Source organism: Oncorhynchus keta, chromosome 28 (genome assembly GCF_023373465.1).
Source record: "Oncorhynchus keta strain PuntledgeMale-10-30-2019 chromosome 28, Oket_V2, whole genome shotgun sequence".
NCBI classification, from domain to species: Eukaryota; Metazoa; Chordata; class Actinopteri; order Salmoniformes; family Salmonidae; genus Oncorhynchus; species Oncorhynchus keta.
In genome coordinates, this window is record NC_068448.1 from 19,466,360 (window position 1) to 19,492,403 (window position 26,044).

Consider the following 26,044-nt stretch of genomic DNA (forward strand, 5'->3'; position numbering starts at 1 on the left):
ACTAGGCTATGCAGTATTTCAACAATCACTAGGCTATGCAGTGTTTCAACAATCACTAGGCTATGCAGTGTTTCAACAATCACTAGGCTATGCAGTATTTCAACAATCACTAGGCTATGCAGTGTTTCAACAATCACTAGGCTATGCAGTATTTCAACAATCATTAGGCTATGCAGTATTTCAACAATCACTAGGCTATGCAGTATTTCAACAATCACTAGGCTATGCAGTATTTCAACAATCACTAGGCTATGCAGTGTTTCAACAATCATTATGCTCTGCAGTGTTTCAACAATCACTAGGCTATACAGTATTTCAACAATCACTAGGCTATGCAGTATTTCAACAATCACTAGGCTATGCAGTATTTCAACAATCACTAGGCTATGCAGTATTTCAACAATCATTAGGCTATGCAGTATTTCAACAATCACTAGGCTATGCAGTATTTCAACAATCATTAGGCTATGCAGTATTTCAACAATCACTAGGCTATGCAGTATTTCAACAATCACTAGGCTATGCAGTATTTCAACAATCATTAGGCTATGCAGTATTTCAACAATCACTAGGCTATGCAGTATTTCAACAATCACTAGGCTATGCAGTATTTCAACAATCACTAGGCTATGCAGTATTTCAACAATCACTAGGCTATTGAGTATTTCAACAATCATTAGGCTATACAGTATTTCAACAATCACTAGGCTATGCAGTATTTCAACAATCATTAGGCTATGCAGTGTTTCAACAATCACTAGGCTATGCAGTATTTCAACAATCACTAGGCTATGCAGTATTTCAACAATCATTAGGCTATGCAGTGTTTCAACAATCACTAGGCTATGCAGTATTTCAACAATCACTAGGCTATGCAGTGTTTCAACAATCACTAGGCTATGCAGTATTTCAACAATCACTAGGCTATGCAGTGTTTCAACAATCACTAGGCTATGCAGTATTTCAACAATCATTAGGCTATGCAGTATTTCAACAATCACTAGGCTATGCAGTGTTTCAACAATCACTAGGCTATGCAGTGTTTCAACAATCACTAGGCTATGCAGTGTTTCAACAATCACTAGGCTATGCAGTGTTTCAACAATCACTAGGCTATGCAGTGTTTCAACAATCATTAGGCTATGCAGTATTTCAACAATCACTAGGCTATGCAGTATTTCAACAATCATTAGGCTATACAGTATTTCAACAATCACTAGGCTATGCAGTATTTCAACAATCACTAGGCTATGCAGTATTTCAACAATCATTAGGCTATACAGTATTTCAACAATCACTAGGCTATGCAGTATTTCAATAATCATTAGGCTATACAGTATTTCAACAATCATTAGGCTATGCAGTATTTCAACAATCACTAGGCTATGCAGTATTTCAACAATCACTAGGCTATGCAGTATTTCAACAATCATTAGGCTATGCAGTATTTCAACAATCATTAGGCTATGCAGTATTTCAACAATCACTAGGCTATGCAGTATTTCAACAATCACTAGGCTATGCAGTATTTCAACAATCACTAGGCTATGCAGTATTTCAACAATCATTAGGCTATGCAGTATTTCAACAATCACTAGGCTATGCAGTATTTCAACAATCATTAGGCTATGCGGTATTTCAACAATCACTAGGCTATGCGGTATTTCAACAATCACTAGGCTATGCAGTATTTCAACAATCACTAGGCTATGCAGTATTTCAACAATCATTAGGCTATGCAGTATTTCAACAATCACTAGGCTATGCAGTATTTCAACAATCACTAGGCTATGCAGTATTTCAACAATCACTAGGCTATGCAGTATTTCAACAATCACTAGGCTATGCAGTATTTCAACAATCATTAGGCTATGCAGTATTTCAACAATCATTAGGCTATGCAGTATTTCAACAATCATTAGGCTATGCAGTATTTCAACAATCACTAGGCTATGCAGTATTTCAACAATCACTAGGCTATGCAGTGTTTCAACAATCACTAGGCTATGCAGTGTTTCAACAATCACTAGGCTATGCAGTATTTCAACAATCACTAGGCTATGCAGTGTTTCAACAATCACTAGGCTATGCAGTATTTCAGCAATCATTAGGCTATGCAGTATTTCAACAATCACTAGGCTATGCAGTGTTTCAACAATCACTAGGCTATGCAGTGTTTCAACAATCACTAGGCTATGCAGTGTTTCAACAATCACTAGGCTATGCAGTGTTTCAACAATCACTAGGCTATGCAGTGTTTCAACAATCATTAGGCTATGCAGTATTTCAACAATCACTAGGCTATGCAGTATTTCAACAATCATTAGGCTATACAGTATTTCAACAATCACTAGGCTATGCAGTATTTCAACAATTACTAGGCTATGCAGTATTTCAACAATCATTAGGCTATACAGTATTTCAACAATCACTAGGCTATGCAGTATTTCAACAATCACTAGGCTATACAGTATTTCAACAATCACTAGGCTATGCAGTATTTCAACAATCACTAGGCTATGCAGTATTTCAACAATCACTAGGCTATGCAGTATTTCAACAATCATTAGGCTATGCAGTATTTCAACAATCATTAGGCTATGCAGTATTTCAACAATCACTAGGCTATGCAGTATTTCAACAATCACTAGGCTATGCAGTATTTCAACAATCACTAGGCTATGCAGTATTTCAACAATCATTAGGCTATGCAGTATTTCAACAATCATTAGGCTATGCAGTATTTCAACAATCACTAGGCTATGCAGTATTTCAACAATCATTAGGCTATGCAGTATTTCAACAATCACTAGGCTATGCAGTATTTCAACAATCACTAGGCTATGCAGTATTTCAACAATCACTAGGCTATGCAGTATTTCAACAATCATTAGGCTATGCAGTATTTCAACAATCATTAGGCTATGCAGTATTTCAACAATCATTAGGCTATGCAGTATTTCAACAATCATTAGGCTATGCAGTATTTCAACAATCATTAGGCTATGCAGTATTTCAACAATCACTAGGCTATGCAGTATTTCAACAATCATTAGGCTATGCAGTATTTCAACAATCATTAGGCTATGCAGTATTTCAACAATCACTAGGCTATGCAGTATTTCAACAATCATTAGGCTATGCAGTATTTCAACAATCATTAGGCTATGCAGTATTTCAACAATCATTAGGCTATGCAGTATTTCAACAATCATTAGGCTATACAGTATTTCAACAATCATTAGGCTATACAGTATTTCAACAATCATTAGGCTATGCAGTATTTCAACAATCATTAGGCTATGCAGTATTTCAACAATCACTAGGCTATGCAGTATTTCAACAATCACTAGGCTATGCAGTATTTCAACAATCATTAGGCTATGCAGTATTTCAACAATCATTAGGCTATGCAGTATTTCAACAATCACTAGGCTATGCAGTATTTCAACAATCACTAGGCTATGCAGTATTTCAACAATCATTAGGCTATGCAGTATTTCAACAATCATTAGGCTATGCAGTATTTCAACAATCACTAGGCTATGCAGTATTTCAACAATCACTAGGCTATGCAGTATTTCAACAATCATTATGCTCTGCAGTGTTTCAACAATCACTAGGCTATGCAGTATTTCAACAATCACTAGGCTATGCAGTATTTCAACAATCATTAGGCTATGCAGTATTTCAACAATCACTAGGCTATGCAGTATTTCAACAATCACTAGGCTATGCAGTATTTCAACAATCACTAGGCTATGCAGTATTTCAACAATCATTATGCTCTGCAGTATTTCAACAATCACTAGGCTATGCAGTATTTCAACAATCATTAGGCTATGCAGTATTTCAACAATCACTAGGCTATGCAGTATTTCAACAATCACTAGGCTATGCAGTATTTCAACAATCACTAGGCTATGCAGTATTTCAACAATCATTAGGCTATGCAGTATTTCAACAATCATTAGGCTATGCAGTATTTCAACAATCACTAGGCTATGCAGTATTTCAACAATCACTAGGCTATGCAGTATTTCAACAATCACTAGGCTATGCAGTATTTCAACAATCATTAGGCTATGCAGTATTTCAACAATCATTAGGCTATGCAGTATTTCAACAATCACTAGGCTATGCAGTATTTCAACAATCATTAGGCTATGCAGTATTTCAACAATCACTAGGCTATGCAGTATTTCAACAATCACTAGGCTATGCAGTATTTCAACAATCATTAGGCTATGCAGTATTTCAACAATCATTAGGCTATGCAGTATTTCAACAATCATTAGGCTATGCAGTATTTCAACAATCACTAGGCTATGCAGTATTTCAACAATCATTAGGCTATGCAGTATTTCAACAATCATTAGGCTATGCAGTATTTCAACAATCACTAGGCTATGCAGTATTTCAACAATCATTAGGCTATGCAGTATTTCAACAATCACTAGGCTATGCAGTATTTCAACAATCACTAGGCTATGCAGTATTTCAACAATCACTAGGCTATGCAGTATTTCAACAATCACTAGGCTATGCAGTATTTCAACAATCATTAGGCTATGCAGTATTTCAACAATCACTAGGCTATGCAGTATTTCAACAATCACTAGGCTATGCAGTATTTCAACAATCATTAGGCTATGCAGTATTTCAACAATCACTAGGCTATGCAGTATTTCAACAATCACTAGGCTATGCAGTATTTCAACAATCACTAGGCTATGCAGTATTTCAACAATCACTAGGCTATGCAGTATTTCAACAATCATTAGGCTATGCAGTATTTCAACAATCATTAGGCTATGCAGTATTTCAACAATCATTATGCTATGCAGTATTTCAACAATCACTAGGCTATGCAGTATTTCAACAATCACTAGGCTATGCAGTGTTTCAACAATCACTAGGCTATGCAGTGTTTCAACAATCACTAGGCTATGCAGTGTTTCAACAATCACTAGGCTATGCAGTGTTTCAACAATCATTAGGCTATGCAGTATTTCAACAATCACTAGGCTATGCAGTATTTCAACAATCATTAGGCTATGCAGTGTTTCAACAATCACTAGGCTATGCAGTATTTCAACAATCACTAGGCTATGCAGTGTTTCAACAATCACTAGGCTATGCAGTGTTTCAACAATCACTAGGCTATGCAGTGTTTCAACAATCACTAGGCTATGCAGTATTTCAACAATCACTAGGCTATGCAGTATTTCAACAATCACTAGGCTATGCAGTATTTCAACAATCACTAGGCTATGCAGTCTTTCAACAATCACTAGGCTATGCAGTATTTCAACAATCATTAGGCTATGCAGTATTTCAACAATCACTAGGCTATGCAGTGTTTCAACAATCACTAGGCTATGCAGTGTTTCAACAATCACTAGGCTATGCAGTGTTTCAACAATCACTAGGCTATGCAGTGTTTCAACAATCATTAGGCTATGCAGTATTTCAACAATCACTAGGCTATGCAGTATTTCAACAATCACTAGGCTATGCAGTATTTCAACAATCACTAGGCTATTGAGTATTTCAACAATCATTAGGCTATACAGTATTTCAACAATCACTAGGCTATGCAGTATTTCAACAATCATTAGGCTATACAGTATTTCAACAATCACTAGGCTATGCAGTATTTCAACAATCATTAGGCTATGCAGTATTTCAACAATCACTAGGCTATGCAGTATTTCAACAATCACTAGGCTATGCAGTATTTCAACAATCACTAGGCTATACAGTATTTCAACAATCACTAGGCTATGCAGTATTTCAACAATCACTAGGCTATGCAGTATTTCAACAATCACTAGGCTATACAGTATTTCAACAATCATTAGGCTATGCAGTATTTCAACAATCATTAGGCTATGCAGTATTTCAACAATCACTAGGCTATGCAGTATTTCAACAATCACTAGGCTATGCAGTATTTCAACAATCGCTAGGCTATGCAGTATTTCAACAATCATTAGGCTATGCAGTATTTCAACAATCACTAGGCTATGCAGTATTTCAACAATCATTAGGCTATGCAGTGTTTCAACAATCACTAGGCTATGCAGTATTTCAACAATCACTAGGCTATGCAGTATTTCAACAATCATTAGGCTATGCAGTATTTCAACAATCACTAGGCTATGCAGTATTTCAACAATCATTAGGCTATGCAGTGTTTCAACAATCATTAGGCTATGCAGTATTTCAACAATCACTAGGCTATGCAGTATTTCAACAATCATTAGGCTATGCAGTGTTTCAACAATCACTAGGCTATGCAGTATTTCAACAATCACTAGGCTATGCAGTGTTTCAACAATCACTAGGCTATGCAGTGTTTCAACAATCACTAGGCTATGCAGTGTTTCAACAATCACTAGGCTATGCAGTATTTCAACAATCACTAGGCTATGCAGTATTTCAACAATCACTAGGCTATGCAGTATTTCAACAATCACTAGGCTATGCAGTGTTTCAACAATCACTAGGCTATGCAGTATTTCAACAATCATTAGGCTATGCAGTATTTCAACAATCACTAGGCTATGCAGTGTTTCAACAATCACTAGGCTATGCAGTGTTTCAACAATCACTAGGCTATGCAGTGTTTCAACAATCACTAGGCTATGCAGTGTTTCAACAATCATTAGGCTATGCAGTATTTCAACAATCACTAGGCTATGCAGTATTTCAACAATCATTAGGCTATACAGTATTTCAACAATCACTAGGCTATGCAGTGTTTCAACAATCACTAGGCTATGCAGTGTTTCAACAATCATTAGGCTATGCAGTATTTCAACAATCACTAGGCTATGCAGTATTTCAACAATCATTAGGCTATACAGTATTTCAACAATCACTAGGCTATGCAGTATTTCAACAATCATTAGGCTATAAAGTATTTCAACAATCACTAGGCTATGCAGTATTTCAACAATCATTAGGCTATGCAGTATTTCAACAATCATTAGGCTATACAGTATTTCAACAATCACTAGGCTATGCAGTATTTCAACAATCATTAGGCTATACAGTATTTCAACAATCATTAGGCTATGCAGTATTTCAACAATCACTAAGCTATGCAGTATTTCAACAATCACTAGGCTATGCAGTATTTCAACAATCATTAGGCTATGCAGTATTTCAACAATCATTAGGCTATGCAGTATTTCAACAATCACTAGGCTATGCAGTATTTCAACAATCATTAGGCTATGCAGTATTTCAACAATCACTAGGCTATGCAGTATTTCAACAATCATTAGGCTATGCAGTATTTCAACAATCACTAGGCTATGCAGTATTTCAACAATCATTAGGCTATGCAGTATTTCAACAATCACTAGGCTATGCAGTATTTCAACAATCACTAGGCTATGCAGTATTTCAACAATCATTAGGCTATGCAGTATTTCAACAATCACTAGGCTATGCAGTATTTCAACAATCACTAGGCTATGCAGTGTTTCAACAATCACTAGGCTATGCAGTATTTCAACAATCATTAGGCTATGCAGTATTTCAACAATCATTAGGCTATGCAGTATTTCAACAATCACTAGGCTATGCAGTATTTCAACAATCACTAGGCTATGCAGTGTTTCAACAATCATTATGCTCTGCAGTGTTTCAACAATCACTAGGCTATGCAGTATTTCAACAATCACTAGGCTATGCAGTATTTCAACAATCATTAGGCTATGCAGTATTTCAACAATCACTAGGCTATGCAGTATTTCAACAATCATTAGGCTATGCAGTATTTCAACAATCATTATGCTCTGCAGTATTTCAACAATCACTAGGCTCTGCAGTATTTCAACAATCACTAGGCTATGCAGTATTTCAACAATCACTAGGCTATGCAGTATTTCAACAATCACTAGGCTATGCAGTGTTTCAACAATCATTAGGCTATGCAGTATTTCAACAATCACTAGGCTATGCAGTATTTCAACAATCACTAGGCTATGCAGTGTTTCAACAATCATTAGGCTATACAGTATTTCAACAATCACTAGGCTATGCAGTGTTTCAACAATCACTAGGCTATGCAGTATTTCAACAATCACTAGGCTATGCAGTATTTCAACAATCATTAGGCTATGCAGTGTTTCAACAATCATTAGGCTATACAGTATTTCAACAATCATTAGGCTATGCAGTATTTCAACAATCACTAGGCTATGCAGTATTTCAACAATCACTAGGCTATGCAGTATTTCAACAATCACTAGGCTATGCAGTATTTCAACAATCATTAGGCTATGCAGTATTTCAACAATCATTAGGCTATACAGTATTTCAACAATCATTAGGCTATACAGTATTTCAACAATCATTAGGCTATACAGTATTTCAACAATCATTAGGCTATGCAGTATTTCAACAATCATTAGGCTATGCAGTATTTCAACAATCACTAGGCTATGCAGTATTTCAACAATCATTAGGCTATGCAGTATTTCAACAATCATTAGGCTATACAGTATTTCAACAATCATTAGACTATGCAGTATTTCAACAATCATTAGGCTATACAGTATTTCAACAATCATTAGGCTATGCAGTATTTCAACAATCATTAGGCTATGCAGTATTTCAACAATCACTAGGCTATGCAGTATTTCAACAATCATTAGGCTATACAGTATTTCAACAATCATTAGGCTATGCAGTATTTCAACAATCATTAGGCTATGCAGTATTTCAACAATCACTAGGCTATGCAGTATTTCAACAATCATTAGGCTATACAGTATTTCAACAATCATTAGGCTATGCAGTATTTCAACAATCATTAGGCTATGCAGTATTTCAACAATCACTAGGCTATGCAGTATTTCAACAATCATTAGGCTATACAGTATTTCAACAATCATTAGGCTATACAGTATTTCAACAATCATTAGGCTATGCAGTATTTCAACAATCATTAGGCTATGCAGTATTTCAACAATCACTAGGCTATGCAGTATTTCAACAATCATTAGGCTATGCAGTATTTCAACAATCACTAGGCTATGCAGTATTTCAACAATCATTAGGCTATGCAGTGTTTCAACAATCACTAGGCTATGCAGTATTTCAACAATCACTAGGCTATGCAGTATTTCAACAATCACTAGGCTATGCAGTATTTCAACAATCACTAGGCTATGCAGTATTTCAACAATCACTAGGCTATGCAGTATTTCAACAATCACTAGGCTATGCAGTATTTCAACAATCACTAGGCTATGCAGTATTTCAACAATCACTAGGCTATGCAGTATTTCAACAATCACTAGGCTATGCAGTATTTCAACAATCATTAGGCTATGCAGTATTTCAACAATCACTAGGCTATGCAGTATTTCAACAATCATTAGGCTATGCAGTATTTCAACAATCATTAGGCTATGCAGTATTTCAACAATCACTAGGCTATGCAGTATTTCAACAATCACTAGGCTATGCAGTATTTCAACAATCACTAGGCTATGCAGTATTTCAACAATCACTAGGCTATGCAGTATTTCAACAATCACTAGGCTATGCAGTATTTCAACAATCATTAGGCTATGCAGTATTTCAACAATCACTAGGCTATGCAGTATTTCAACAATCACTAGGCTATGCAGTATTTCAACAATCACTAGGCTATGCAGTATTTCAACAATCACTAGGCTATGCAGTATTTCAACAATCATTATGCTCTGCAGTATTTCAACAATCACTAGGCTATGCAGTATTTCAACAATCACTAGGCTATGCAGTATTTCAACAATCACTAGGCTATGCAGTATTTCAACAATCACTAGGCTATGCAGGATTTCAACAATCATTAGGCTACGCAGTATTTCAACAATCACTAGGCTATGCAGTATTTCAAAAATCACTAGGCTATGCAGTATTTCAACAATCATTAGGCTATGCAGTATTTCAACAATCACTAGGCTATGCAGTATTTCAACAATCACTAGGCTATGCAGTATTTCAACAATCATTAGGCTATGCAGTATTTCAACAATCACTAGGCTATGCAGTATTTCAACAATCATTAGGCTATGCAGTATTTCAACAATCATTAGGCTATGCAGTATTTCAACAATCACTAGGCTATGCAGTATTTCAACAATCACTAGGCTATGCAGTATTTCAACAATCATTAGGCTATGCAGTATTTCAACAATCAATCAAGCAAAGGCTTCATTATATCAACAGTAGGATTTTCATGACATATTTTCTGGCTTTCAAGATGACAATGGTGATAGACATCAAAGAGAGATAGGAGAAATACTACTACTTCCTCATTCTAAAATGTTTGTGTTCTAATTGCGTTCGGCCAGTTGAGATAAACTTCATTTAGCATTTGTAATACTGTGAATCAGAACAAGTAATGTAATACAACTGGGGAGAAAAAAAACTATAAAAACACTTAATTACTGACTGATAGTGTTTAAAGTCTTACCACGAAGGAGTAGAGCTGGGAAGAGTGAGTCTTGAGCGCAGGTATGCACTCCCCGACACACAGTTGGACTGGTCCAGCTTTGCTGTCTGCTGGGGCAGCATCCATCTCACAGACTATCCTGGAAAACACACAACCTCTCAGGTTAGGGTATTCAAAACATAATTTATTTTACCCGGTAAGTTGACTGAGAACACATTCTCATTTACAGCAACGACTTGGGGAATAGTTACAGTGGAGAGGAGGAATGAGCCAATTGGAAGCTGGCGATGATTAGGTGGCCATGATGGCCAGATTGGGAATTTAGCCAGGACACCAGGGTTAACACCCCTACTCTTATGATAAATGTCATAAGATCTTTAGTGACCACAGAGAGTCAGGACACTCGTTTAATGCTCCATCTGAAAGACAACACCTTACACAGGGCAATGTTCCCAATCACTGTTCTCTGGCATAGGGATATACTGTATATAAACGATCGTTCAAAAGTTTGGGGTCACATAGAAATGTCCTTGCTTTTGAAAGAAAAGCTACTTTTTTGTCAATTTAAATAACATCAAATTGATTAGAAATACAGTGTAGACATTGTTAATGTTTTAAATGACTATTGTAGCTGATTTGTTATGGAATATCTACATAGGCGTACAGAAGCCCATTATCAGCAACCATCACTCCTACCTTCCAATGGCACATTGTGTTAGCTAATCCAAGTGTATCATTTTAAAAAGGCTAATTGATCATTAGAAAACCCTTTTGCAATTATGTTAGCACAGCTGAAAACGGTTGTCCTGATTACAGAAGCAATACAACTGGCCTTTAGACTAGTTGAGTATCTGGAGCATCAGCATTTGTGGGTTCGATTACAGGCTTAAAATGGCCAGAAACAAAGACCTTTCTTCTGAAACTCGCCAGTCTATTCTTGTTCTGCGAAATGACGGCTATTCCATGCAATAAATAACCAAGAAACTGAAGATCTCGTACAACGCTGTGTACTACTCCCTTCACAGAACAGCATAAACGGGCTCTAACCAGAATAGAAAGAGGAGTGGGAGGCCCCAGTGCACAACTGAGCAAGAGGTACATTAGAGCGTCTAGTTTGAGAAACAGACACCTCACAAGTCCTCAACTGGCAGCTTCATTAAATAGTACCCGCAAAACACCAGTCTCAACGTCAACAGTGAAGAGACAACCCCAGGATGCTGGACTTCTAGGCAGAGTTGCAAAGAAAAAGCCATATCTCAGACTGGCCAATAAAAATACAAGATTAAGATGGGCAAAAGAACACAGACACTGGACAGAGCTATGGCTTTTTCTTTGCAACTCTGCTCCTCCACCAGTAGTCACAACTCACTACACCCCTCACACCAGCAGCCCTATAACTTCCTGGGGAGTGGAGGATACTAGACATCATAAATATCCCTCCACTAACAAGGCCCCTGCTGTGCCGAACAAGTGTCGCCGTAGCAACGTCCAATGTAAATCACAGTGAGGACCCTACCTGACGCCCTGCTGCTGATCAATACAACTTTATCATACAGCAAGATCAGGAGTCTCCCTCTGCCGGCAGGTGGCCAGATCAAATGACATAATAAAACCAGGATGTCTATCGATCGAAGCTCGCAGAGATGAATAAAAAACAAGAATCAATCATGATGTTGAGGGAGATGGAGAGAGAGAGAGAGAAAAGAGAGAGAGAGAGAGAGAGAGAGAGAGAGAGAGAGAGAGAGAGAGAGAGAGAGAGAGAGAGAGAGAGAGAGAGAGGGAGAGGGAGAAAAGGAAAAAGATAGAGGGATGGATAGTGGGTAGGCCACATCGTTGTTTCTTCAGCGCTGATCTCCTAAATCACAACTAATGACGCCTAGAGAGCTCCTGGCTGAGTGGAAGAGAGAGACTCCTGGAGGGTTTAGTCCCAGGCAGGGACTACAGTATATCTCCTCTGAGGAGAGAGACTCAGCAGGGCCTTAGTGTGCCGGAGTAGTACGTGGCCCATCTCCTCCATTATGAGGACTGTTACTAATGCCAACTGTCCGCACAACCTGCAACCACTCAAAAGTTTATCATGATCTCTCATATAGTGAACACGAGACTCAAAGTCTGGCAATAAGAGTCAAGTATCCCCTGCTCAAGAGATGTTGCTGCCTGAAAGGTTGCGAGAAATGACGTGGCTTTGTTCTTAACAAGTATCAAAACTATGAAAGCTTGCTCAGCATTCTGGATGCCTTCTGTCTGACCCATGACATTGAGATGACATTGTTCAGAAAGGATGTTTGAGAAAAAAGTGCATTGTGACACCTTTCTACTTCCTCAGTGGCTTTTGGTTCGGCATTGAAAAGGGGGGCTGGCTTGGGTTTGTTCCACCTTAGCTGGTCTGACCACTGGTCGGGGACCATTGTAGTGACACACCAGGTGCGTTTGATGGATGCCTTCTTCTGGTGCCTCTTGTGGGGGAAGTAATCTAGAGGTAATTGAGAGTGATCAGATTACGTTGCGTAGTTTGGGTAATCCAAACATGACTTTACTGATTGCACTTTTGGACAGGTAACTAACTAGTGGCTGTAACTGATTGCATTTGGAGAGTAACCATTTGTGTGATACTGACCCTGTGACTACTACTGCTGCTACTGCTACTACTTAGTACTGTCTTAGAGGAACTGCTATTCTCTTACCAATTATATTATTTACATATTTATATTTTTATATTTTTTTTGTGTCTGTGTTGTATTATGTATTGTATGTCTTTGTTCTGTTTTGCTCTCTCCAACAAGGGGAAGATGGAAAATACAAGATCAATAATATGAAACTGACATGTAAATGTTTGAAAATTATAATAAAAACATTGAACGAGAAAGAGTCTGCTGACTGGAGTACAGTCTGTAATGGAAACCACACTAACAGTCTGACCAATACAAAACTAACAGGACAGAGAACAAACAGACTGGCAATGTGTGCGAACTTCTGCCAAATCAAGGATCCAGACCACTACCCCCACCTCCCCGCTTCACAACTATTACTACTACTGCTACTACTACTAACTACTACTGCTACTACTACTGATGCTACTACTACTACTGCTACTACTACTACTAACTACTACTGCTACTACTACTGATGCTACTACTACTACTGCTACTACTACTACTACTGATGCTACTACTACTGATGCTACTACTACTACTGCTACTGCTACTACTACTGATGCTACTACTACTACTGCTACTACTACTACTACTGATGCTACTACTGCTACTACTACTAACTACTACTGCTACTACTACTAACTACTACTGCTACTACTACTGATGCTACTACTACTACTGCTACTACTACTACTACTGCTACTACTACTACTACTGCTACTACTGATGCTACTACTACTACTGCTACTACTACTACTGTTACTACTACTACTACTGCTACTACTGATGCTACTACTGCTACTGCTGCTACTACTACTGCTGCTGCTACTACTGCTACTACTACTAACTACTACTGATGCTACTACTACTGCTACTACTATTAACTACTACTGATGCTACTACTACTGCTACTACTACTAACTACTACTGCTACTACTACTGCTACTACTACTACTACTAACTTCTACTGCTACTACTACTGCTACTACTGATGCTACTACTACTACTGCTACTACTACTGATGCTACTACTGCTACTGCTGCTACTACTACTGCTGCTGCTACTACTACTACTACTGCTACTACTGCTACTACTACTGCTACTACTACTACTACTGCTACTACTACTACTGTTGCTACTACTGCTACTACTACTACTACTGCTACCACTACTGCTACTACTACTGCTACTACTACTACTACTGCTACCACTACTGCTACTACTACTACTACTACTACTGCTACTACTACTACTACTACTACTACTACTGCTGCTACTACTGCTGCTACTACTGCTACTACTACTACTGGCACTACTACTACTGCTACTACTACTACTACTGCTGCTACTACTACTACTGCTGCTACTACTGCTGCTACTACTGCTACTACTACTACTGCTACTACTGCTGCTACTACTACTACTACTACTACTACTGCTGCTACTACTGCTACTACTACTACTACTGCTGCTACTACTGCTGCTACTAGTACTACTACTGTTGCTACTACTGCTACTACTACTACTACTGCTACCACTACTGCTACTACTACTGCTACTACTACTACTACTGCTACCACTACTGCTACTACTACTACTACTACTGCTGTTGCTACTACTGCTGAGGTTGCCAGACAGTCTTCTCATTTCCATCAGACACTGTTTACACTGTGATATAAATGAATTCACTCCAGCAGTGTCCCAATCGGATTAAAATGCTGACAAATGGTCCCCTACAGCCAGTGGCATGCAGCGCATTTCAATTACACACACAGCCAGCCAGGGCTGGAGCCAGTCAGATCTCTCCAACCACCTACAGTACCTCCCCCAAATAAAACTTTACCCAATACAACACCAACTCTACCCAATCTAGTTACCAAAAGATATTCAAAAATGTGCCTCTGCCCACATAACAACAGCCAACATTTTTGCCTCCTAGACATTTACAGTATAAAGTATGCACATCAAAGTACAACCTTTGTTTAATTCATTATTTTGTCTTGTGCTTAATTTGCAAGTTTTCTGATTTGCCTCAGAACTGGGAGCTGAGTGTTGAGGTACCTAGGTGTAGTGCTCAGTGGTGTTCAGAGGGCTTGCAAAAGAAGTAGGCCAGCGGAGGAATTAAGGTAAAGGACTTCACTCTACTCTGTTCTGCTCTACTCTGTTGTGTGCCAGGCTACCTCTGTTTCAGGGTCTGTACTGCCAACACAAAACTATTGTGTAATTGTTCTCCCATTCATGTGGAGGAGAGAGTAGAGGCTGAGTGCTTGTCAGTCTATATGTTTCTTCTGCAATACAGGTATTTTTATGACTCTGCTCTGCAGCCTCCTCTATATTCAAGTCCAGCCATTCTTAAATTATAGGTCGCGACCCACAAACCTGTTAATGGTGGGTCGCAACGTGTCAGAGTAAATGTATAATTGTTTCATTAATTAGTGGAATTGATTTGGCCAAGCGCATGTGTGCTCTTGGTTCAGTGCGCTCTCTGCTTAGCAGCGGTCTCTGCTCAATTTGGCAGCTGTGCGAGAGGGAGTGGTAGAGGGAGTGGTAGAGGGAGTGGTAGAGGGAGTGGTCGAGGGAGTGGTAGAGGGAGTGGTAGAGGGAGTGGTAGAGGGAGTGGTCGAGGGAGTGGTAGAGGGAGTGGTCGAGGGAGTGGTAGAGGGAGTGGTAGAGGGAGTGGTAGAGGGAGTGGTAGAGGGAGTGGTCGAGGAGTGGTAGAGGGAGTGGTAGAGGGAGTGGTAGAGGGAGTGGTCGAGGGAGTGGTAGAGGGAGTGGTAGAGGGAGTGGTAGAGGGAGTGGTCGAGGGAGTGGTAGAGGGAGTGGTCGAGGGAGTGGTCGAGGGAGTGGTAGAGGGAGTGGTAGAGGGAGTGGTCGAGGGCGTGGTCGAGGGAGTGGTAGAGGGAGTGGTCGAGGGAGTGGTCGAGGGAGTGGTAGAGGGAGTGGTCGAGGGAGTGGTAGAGGGAGTGGTAGAGGGAGTGGTAGAGGGAGTGGTAGAGGGAGTGGTCGAGGGAGTGGTAGAGGGAGTGGTCGAGGGAGTGGTAGAGGGAGTGGTCGAGGGAGTGGTAGAGGGAGTGGTCGAGGGAGTGGTCGAGGGAGTGGTAGAGGGAGTGGTAGAGGGAGTGGTCGAGGGAGTGGTCGAGGGAGTGGTAGAGGGAGTGGTAGAGGGAGTGGTTGAGGGAGTGGTAGAGGCAGTGGTAGAGGGAGTGGTAGAGGGAGTGGTCGAGGGAGTGGTAGAGGGAGTGGTAGAGGGAGTGGTCGAGGGAGTGGTAGAGGGAGTGGTCGAGGGGAGTGGTAGAGGGAGTGGTAGAGGGAGTGGTAGAGGGAGTGGTCGAGGGAGTGGTAGAGGGAGTGGTAGAGGGAGTGGTAGAGGGAGTGGTCGAGGGAGTGGTAGAGGGAGTGGTCGAGGAGTGGTCGAGGGAGTGGTAGAGGGAGTGGTAGAGGGAGTGGTCGAGGGAGTGGTAGAGGGAGTGGTAGAGGGAGTGGTCGAGGGAGTGGTCGAGGGAGTGGTAGAGGGAGTGGTCGAGGGAGTGGTAGAGGGAGTGGTAGAGGGAGTGGTAGAGGGAGTGGTAGAGGGAGTGGTCGAGGGAGTGGTAGAGGGAGTGGTCGAGGGAGTGGTAGAGGGAGTGGTCGAGGGAGTGGTAGAGGGAGTGGTCGAGGGAGTGGTCGAGGGAGTGGTAGAGGGAGTGGTAGAGGGAGTGGTCGAGGGAGTGGTCGAGGAGTGGTAGAGGGAGTGGTAGAGGGAGTGGTTGAGGGAGTGGTAGAGGCAGTGGTAGAGGGAGTGGTAGAGGGAGTGGTCGAGGGAGTGGTAGAGGGAGTGGTAGAGGGAGTGGTCGAGGGAGTGGTCGAGGGAGTGGTAGAGGGAGTGGTAGAGGGAGTGGTCGAGGGAGTGGTCGAGGGAGTGGTAGAGGGAGTGGTAGAGGGAGTGGTCGAGGGAGTGGTAGAGGGAGTGGTCGAGGGAGTGGTCGAGGGAGTGGTTGAGGGAGTGGTAGAGGGAGTGGTAGAGGGAGTGGTAGAGGGAGTGGTAGAGGGAGTGGTAGAGGGTGGTCGAGGGAGTGGTCGAGGGAGTGGTAGAGGGAGTGGTAGAGGGAGTGGTCGAGGGAGTGGTCGAGGGAGTGGTAGAGGGAGTGGTTGAGGGAGTGGTAGAGGGAGTGGTAGAGGGAGTGGTAGAGGGAGTGGTCGAGGGAGTGGTAGAGGGAGTGGTAGAGGGAGTGGTAGAGGGAGTGGTAGAGGGAGTGGTCGAGGGAGTGGTAGAGGGAGTGGTAGAGGGAGTGGTCGAGGGAGTGGTCGAGGGAGTGGTAGAGGGAGTGGTAGAGGGTGGTCGAGGGAGTGGTAGAGGGAGTGGTCGAGGGAGTGGTAGAGGGAGTGGTCGAGGGAGTGGTCGAGGGAGTGGTAGAGGGAGTGGTAGAGGGAGTGGTAGAGGGAGTGGTAGAGGGAGTGGTAGAGGGAGTGGTCGAGGGAGTGGTAGAGGGAGTGGTCGAGGGAGTGGTAGAGGGAGTGGTCGAGGGAGTGGTAGAGGGAGTGGTAGAGGGAGTGGTCGAGGGAGTGGTAGAGGGAGTGGTAGAGGGTGGTCGAGGGAGTGGTCGAGGGAGTGGTCGAGGGAGTGGTAGAGGGAGTGGTAGAGGGAGTGGTTGAGGGAGTGGTAGAGGGAGTGGTAGAGGGAGTGGTAGAGGGAGTGGTAGAGGGAGTGGTCGAGGGAGTGGTAGAGGGAGTGGTAGAGGGAGTGGTAGAGGGAGTGGTAGAGGGAGTGGTCGAGGGAGTGGTAGAGGGAGTGGTAGAGGGAGTGGTAGAGGGAGTGGTCGAGGGAGTGGTAGAGGGAGTGGTAGAGGGAGTGGTAGAGGGAGTGGTAGAGGGAGTGGTAGAGGGAGTGGTCGAGGGAGTGGTAGAGTGGGAGATGCCGTGTGCTTTGCTGTTTGCCTGATCTTTTTTATGTTTTCAGTTTCCTTGAAGATCACTCCGCGACCCACAGCGTTGTTGTTCAGCAGCAGATGATGCTCTGTCATCCACTGACTTGTCATTCCCACCCGCCATCACTTCTCCACAGGTTCTGACTGAGCTCAATCGTCATGAAACGCAAATACAGCGATAAGATTCTCTCTCCTGGTTTAATACAAACTTTGAGAAATAACGAGGAGCGCCCACAATGTGTTTTGTGCATGGAAGTGCTTAGTAATGTGTCTCTCAAAACGAACAAATTAAAATGACAGGTCCTGACCTAATATCCACAGCATATTGCTAAACCCAGGGAATACTTTCAGAACAGGGCAGAATGCTTCAGTTAACATTGCTTTGACAGTGGAAAACTAAGTCAGCTAGGAAGGCATTGTCATTTTCTAACAGGTGATGATAAGCAGAAATAAGGGAGTACTATCTCTCATAGTAGTAGATATGAGTTTCTCTTTCCATCAGTCCCCAGGACTTGTACACAGCTAATAGCTAGCATTAGCCAAAGCAACCTAGCTCGCTACTGATGCAATCCCCGGTAACTGTACAGATGGAAAATGAGGCCTGCTGTACATTTTACTGTAGAAATTGTTAAACTAGTCTAGGTTGGAACTGTTGCAGTTTTAAAATAAAAAATACTACTTTTTATTCTGAACTGGAATAAACTGATTGAAGCAAGATGTTTTTTGAGACTAACACAGTTCTGGGTTGCTCATCTGCAGCAGGAAGCGATCTCCTGCCTGACTGAGAAAGCAGTAGATGTTCAGATCCAGTTTGGCACCACATACCTATGCAAGTCAGGGTTCTCAAGTACAGAAACAGTTTCAAGGCTGAGCATCACCTCAGTGATGTACTGTCAAAAACTGATCCCAGATTAGACCTGCTTGTTGAAAACCTTAACCAGCCACACACCTCTCATTAGGACTGTGTGTGTCTGTGTGTCAGCGTGTGTGTGTGTGTGTGTGTGTGTGTGTGTGTGTGTGTGTGTGTGTGTGTGTGTGTGTGTGTGTGTGTGTGTGTGTGTGTGTGTGTGTGTGTGTGTGTGTGTGTGTGTGTGTGTGTGTGTGTGTGTGTGTGTGTGTGTGTGTGTGTGTGTGTGTTCTGGTCTACATCTGTGTGATGTGATCAATCAGTTTATTCCAGTTCAGAATAAAATTGATTTATTGTATTTTAACAGCAACAGTTCTAAACTAGACAGATATGTAAGAGTGTTTTTAATGGGGTAAAATTTGTTTTGCCTATATTGCATTTGTTTTAGGTACAAGGGCAATGAAATGTACCGATATTTATGTATAATTGCATATTTTCCCAGGCTGAATTTTTTAAAAGAACCCCTGCTCTACTCTACTCTACTCTACTCTACTCTACTCTACTCTACTCTACTCTACTCTACTCTACTCTACTCTACTCTACTCTACTCTACATGTGAGGGGCATACTGTACTGACAGAGAGGGTTCCAATTCAGTCAAAAGTCTGAGAGTTTGGGTCAAGGAGAGGGTTTGGGACATGGTGAGGGTTTGGGTCAAGTTGAGGGTTTGGGTCAAGGTGAGGGTTAGGGTCAAGGTGGAGGTGGAGGTTTGGGTCAAGGTGAGGGTTATGGTGAGGGTAAAAGTGAGGGTTGGGTCAAGGTGAGGGTTATGGTTAGGGTAAAGGTGAGGGTTATGGTTAGGGTAAAAGCGAGGGTTGGGTAAAGGTGAGGGGTTAGGGTCAAGGTGAGGGTTATGGTTAGGGTAAAGGTGAGGGTTTTGGTCAAAGTGAGGGTTAGGGTTAGGGTCAAGTTGAGGGTTTGGATCAAGGTGAGTGTTGGGTTAAGGTGAGGGTTATGGTTAGGGTAAATGTGAGGGTTGGGTCAAGGTGAGGGTTGGGTTAAGGTGAGGGTTATGGTTAGGGTAAAGGTGAGGGTTGGGTCAAGGTGAGAGGTATGGTTAGGGTCAAGGTGAGGGTTGGGTCAAGGTGTAATGTAAATGTACTGTACTCAGGGCCAGAAAGTCCTGCTGTGTGCTTACAGGGAGGCTGAGAGGTGTACAGTATATATACACCTGTCTAGGTGAAGATAGAGACGGGGAGGGTGAGAGGTGTACAGTATATATACACCTGTCTAGGTGAAGATAGAGACAGGGAGGGTGAGAGGTGTACAGTATATATACACCTGTCTAGGTGAAGATAGAGACGGGGAGGGTGAGAGGTGTACAGTATATATACACCTGTCTAGGTGAAGATAGAGACAGGGAGGGTGAGAGGTGTACAGTATATATACACCTGTCTAGGTGAAGATAGAGACAGGGAGGGTGAGAGGTGTACAGTATATATACACCTGTCTAGGTGAAGATAGAGACAGGGAGGCTGAGAGGTGTACAGTATATATACACCTGTCTAGGTGAAGATAGAGACAGGGAGGGTGAGAGGTGTACAGTATATATACACCTGTCTAGGTGAAGATAGAGACAGGGAGGGTGAGAGGTGTACAGTATATATACACCTGTCTAGGTGAAGATAGAGACAGGGAGGCTGAGAGGTGTACAGTATATATACACCTGTCTAGGTGAAGATAGAGACAGGGAGGGTGAGAGGTGTACAGTATATATACACCTGTCTAGGTGAAGATAGAGACAGGGAGGGTGAGAGGTGTACAGTATATATACACCTGTCTAGGTGAAGATAGAGACAGGGAGGGTGAGAGGTGTACAGTATATATACACCTGTCTAGGTGAAGATAGAGACAGGGAGGGTGAGAGGTGTACAGTATATATACACCTGTCTAGGTGAAGATAGAGACAGGGAGGGTGAGAGGTGTACAGTATATATACACCTGTCTAGGTGAAGATAGAGACAGGGAGGGTGAGAGGTGTACAGTATATATACACCTGTCTAGGTGAAGATAGAGACAGGGAGGGTGAGAGGTGTACAGTATATATACACCTGTCTAGGTGAAGATAGAGACAGGGAGGGTGAGAGGTGTACAGTATATATACACCTGTCTAGGTGAAGATAGAGACAGGGAGGGTGAGAGGTGTACAGTATATATACACCTGTCTAGGTGAAGATAGAGACAGGGAGGGTGAGAGGTGTACAGTATATATACACCTGTCTAGGTGAAGATAGAGACAGGGAGGGTGAGAGGTGTACAGTATATATACACCTGTCTAGGTGAAGATAGAGACTGGGAGGCTGAGAGGTTTACAGTATATTACCTGTTAGAGAACTGCAATGACAGGAAGGGCTCAATTTGAGTCCAAATCTGAAAGGTATATATACACCTGTCTAATAATAATAATAATAATATATGCCATTTAGCAGACGCTTTTATCCAAAGCGACTTACAGTCATGTGTGCATACATTCTACGTATGGGTGGTCCCGGGGATCGAACCCACTACCCTGGCATTACAAGCGCCATGCTCTACCAACTGAGCTACAGAAGGACCACTAGATGAGGGGAGTGTATCCACAATGCACTGCTCTCCTGACTCGTACTGACTTGTACCTAGTCTATTTGTGGGAGGCAGCAGGAAGCAGGAAGCCAATTATGAACCAGGGTTAATGTGCTCTCTGCTGTACCAGACAATCATAACAAGTAAACAAAGGTAAACACATACAGATGTTCTGGGACTGACAGTGTGTGTGTGTGTCTATGTGTGTGTGTGTCTATGTGTGTGTGTGCATGTGTGTGTGTGTGTGTGTGTGTGTGTGTGTGTGTGTGTGTGTGTGTGTGTGTGTGTGTGTGTGTGTGTGTGTGTGTGTGTGTGTGTGTGTGTGTGTGTGTGTGTGTGTGTGTGTTACTGTTCTGTGTAAACATTTTCCATTCACTTAGCCTTCAACACTTTAATAGATTCATTGGCGCAGAATGTCTACAGTTTTGAGAATACTCATTGTGGGAACGTCCAAGGTTAGAGTTAAGGCTAGGTTAATGTGTGTGTGTGTGTGTGTTGACTTACTGCTCAGCGATAATGTAGCCTTCCTCCACAGGGGAACACTTGACTCCAGCCACCTTCACGTTGTCCACCATCTCACTGAACGCCAGGCCCAGGTTCATGCCATGGATGGTCACCCTGGTACCCCCCTCTGGAGGGCCTGCTACTGGGGTCACCTGCAGGGGAGAGAGGTCAGAGATGGAGAAACAGTGGTCTTCATGCTTTCATTCATATGATTAAATAGAACACTATGCCATTCTATAGTAATATGGTATTCTCTGACAATCAATGGTTTTGAAGATGATGAACATAATGTTATTGCATATCTCTAGGCTTTCCATCTCACCAAATGGATTAGGAGAGACCCTCCACACTGCATGTAGCAGGTCAGAGGGAGTCTGATGAACAGAAATTCAAAGCATTTTCAACCTTCCCACCCCAACCATACATTTCAGAAAACAGGTACGATGTCATCAGACCAGAGCACACTGAACAGAGGGTACTAATTGAACCTACATCATTATTCCTGGAAAGACAATGTCACAGTCCACTTCACATACACACGAAAACACAAGCCTCCCAGATAGACCTTAACTACCAGCACCATCTTCTAATCTACTTTACACCAGTACAATGAGCATGAGTTACGCATTAATTAAAGCACAGAAAAGAACTTGGCCAAACATAAAAACTTGGACAGTGCATTAACATTCTGGATACCTGCCTCGTCCCCTGATCTGCTACTGCTGTTGCCATGAGTGATACATCTAACAAGATGCCTTATTAGTGCTCAGTGCAGCCCACCTTGTAATAAAATACAATATGGCCGCCCAGCGTGACCTTGGCGCTCGGTGGCATGCTGCCTTCTGTGCTGCACAGCCCATCTGAGGTGAGGAGCTGGCTGCCGTCCAGTGTGTGTGAGGAGGAGGAGGAGAGAAGGAGGAGAGAAGGAGGAGAGAAAAGGGAAAGAAAAGAGGAGAGACGAGAAGAGAGGAGCAGGAAGAGGGGACATACACTATCTCCGTGTGAGCTCACAGCCTCTAGATACACAATCAATATGCCATTAGTGGGCACGCATGCTGAAGTAAAAACAACACGAGCACCCAGCATTTTAAAAGCGGTGCCTGCTCTCTCTCTACCCCCCTCTGAAACTGTGTGCTCACTAGTGCGTTGCGCTAACCCAGTGGGACGTGCATTGTAATCTAGATTTAGTGGACATTATAGTAATTGTTCTGGATGTAAAGTAAGTGTGTCACTGCACTGCCTGAGGGTCTGAATATATTCATGTTTTATTGCTGCTTGGGTATGCTGGGTACGGGAGGACAGAGTGGAGAGAAGAGGCCTGGCTAAATATATCCATGTCAGACCGTGGCTGCAGCAATCCGGAACGACATAGGGATAGTTACATAACAAATGGAGGGAATTGAATGCCTCAGAGAGAGAGAGAGAGAGGGAGAGACAGGGAAGGACAGAGAGAGACAGAGACAGGTAGAAAGAGAGGACGAAGAAGAGGGGTGAATAGAATAAGATTTTGTGTGCCCCTCTGGTAGGTGTGGCAGCTAAATGACAATGATGATGATGATGATGCATACAGTATCTCTACTGAAAGGGTGTGACACTCTCCTAGCCAGGGGCTATAATACAACTCTTCCAATGACAGGCGGGACATGGGATATAACTTTAAGAAATGTAATCCATGCATGTTACCCATATCACTGAGCTTCCATTGACAGAAAGAGGCTTGATTCATCAGATTAGTATAAATATCACTTTGTGTGGCACTATTCTTCAAAGCCGTGGCGACCATGGTGTGTGTGTGTGTGTGTGTGTGTGTGTGTGTGTGTGTGTGTGTGTGTGTGTGTGTGTGTGTGTGTGTGTGTGTGTGTGTGTGTGTGTGTGTGTGTGTGTGAGTGAGTGAGTGAGTGAGTGAGTGAGTGAGTGAGTGAGTGAGTGAGTGAGTGAGTGAGTGAGTGAGTGAGTGAGAGATTTCATGCTACAGCCTCCTCTCGGCTCTCTCGTTTCCTTTCAGGCTAGGTGACAAACTTCTCCACTCCAGGTGCCAGCCACTCGCCAGCCTGCCTGTTTGTCTATACGCAAAACACTGACTCTCTACTCTCCCAGCCCCAACCAGGCAAGAGGAGGAGGAGAGGATGGTTCATTGGGCATGCACACACCCCCTGTCGCCCAGCGTCCCCTCTCGTCCCTGCCTCCCCAGCTCCACGCTCCCTGTGTAATCCTTTTAAGAGGAGCTCCACTGCCCACACGGCTTTGTCACACTGTGTCAATGGACGATAACTCCCAGAAAACAGCCAGCCGGCCGGCCAGGCAGTACCAGCTCACACATGCCCACTTCCTGTCCCTCAGACACAGATCCAGGGATGTAAAGGGTGCGCTGGTGGGGGGCAAATGTTCACTTCCTCTCCCTCAGACACAGGTCCAGGGATGTAAAGGGTGGTGCTGGTGGGGGGCAAATGTTCACTTCCTGTCCCTCAGACACAGGTCCAGGGATGTAAAGGGTGGGCTGGTGGGGGGCAAATGTTCACTTCCTGTCCCTCAGAAGCAGGTCCAGGGATGTAAAGGGTGGGCTGGTGGGGGGCAAATGTTCACTTCCTGTCCCTCAGACACAGGTCCAGGGATGTAAAGGGTGGGCTGGTGGGGGGCAAATGTTCACTTCCTGTCCCTCAGACGCAGGTCCAGGGATGTAAAGGGTGGGCTGGTGGGGGGCAAATGTTCACTTCCTGTCCCTCAGACACAGGTCCAGGGATGTAAAGGGTGGGCTGGTGGGGGGCAAATGTTCACTTCCTAACACATGCCACTGGATTGGGAGTGAGAATGATGAGAAAGGAGAAGTGCAGATGACTAGATGAAGGGATGAGATGGTGTCATTACGTTGCCCTCTTTGGGTATAGCAAGCCCCATCCCTCTCTCCCTGCCTCCCACTGCCTCCTTCAACTAGGCTGCTGTGGTCAGAGAGAGGTCGTAAATTCCTGAGGAGAAGACCCTGCCACATGGCCACACAGTATAAGAGGCAGAGTAAATTTTCATAGGGAACAAAGGAATTTCTTCCACCTCACAGAACTTGAGGTACGAACAAATTTCATGTTCCGGAGAAAGTATAAAAGATCGGTGAAGAATCCAGCTACGAACTGGTCCATTTGTCACAACTTGGGGAAGCTCATGGGAGACGGTGTGGCCACATTACCATAACGCTGTTTATATAATAGCCTCAGATATGAGTTTGACATCTAATTGTTGTATAAGATGAATGAGTGAGTATGATACTGTTTGTAAAATTGTGTAATATGATTTTGGACTGTTTAATTAAGGAAAATACAATTCTCTTTTGAGTTTAACTAAATCAGAGGTCCGCCCCTGAGCCCAGTTAGGGTCAGGCATCCTGGGACAGCCCCTTTTCTGCAATTCCAAATAAAACCCAACTTTGAGAAATGATCACCAGACCATGTTTTTCTCCATTAGGAGAGGACGAAGGTTGTAGACCATTGCTGAATCTTTTAACCATACCACGTGGTTAAACTCTTAGACTATCAATACCGACAGAATAAGAACAAGTCTTTGATATTAATTACTAGTCTGCAGCTAGGAATTCGGTATCATTGAATGCGAAGAACAACAAATGAATGAATGTCACTCTGAACTATCCCCTCTAACCGAGAGAGAGAGAGAGAGAGAGAGAGAACGAAACTCCCCAACAGAAACAAACTTTTCACCAGCGTTCAAGACGACACACTGAGCGTAAATATATATATTGATTGCAATTGTTCCCGAATGAGTGAGCGTTCATGTGCAAAAGATTAGCATTTCAATTGTTATAATTATCACTCTGTAGTGACTTCTTAGTCGACTCCCACTTTCTCTTTTGTCTAACAAGCCGCCATGCCGGTTTAGCCCACTAGGGCACATTCTACTATCATTTCTTGTAACCATATTTACTGTTCGTTTATGCATTTCTGTGAATTACTTAGTTAGTAATAAATTAATTATTTAAGACAATTGATGTATGGATGACTCATAGTAGAACAGGGCTCCGGGCAGCCGAGCGGAAATGGAGGAAAACT

General features: G+C 42.6%; 1 protein-coding gene across 1 annotated transcript in view; it reads right to left on the reverse strand.

Annotated features, from left to right (window-relative positions):
• Positions 1-26,044, reverse strand: part of LOC118374386 (plexin-A2-like) — a 321,358-nt gene that overhangs the window by 134,887 nt on the left and 160,427 nt on the right. The window contains exons 11-12 of the mRNA XM_052484209.1: positions 21,993-22,144; positions 10,484-10,601 (exon numbers count right to left, since the gene is read on the reverse strand). Of these exons, the coding sequence (XP_052340169.1) occupies positions 10,484-10,601; positions 21,993-22,144 (270 nt within the window). The remainder of the gene's footprint in view (positions 1-10,483; positions 10,602-21,992; positions 22,145-26,044) is intronic.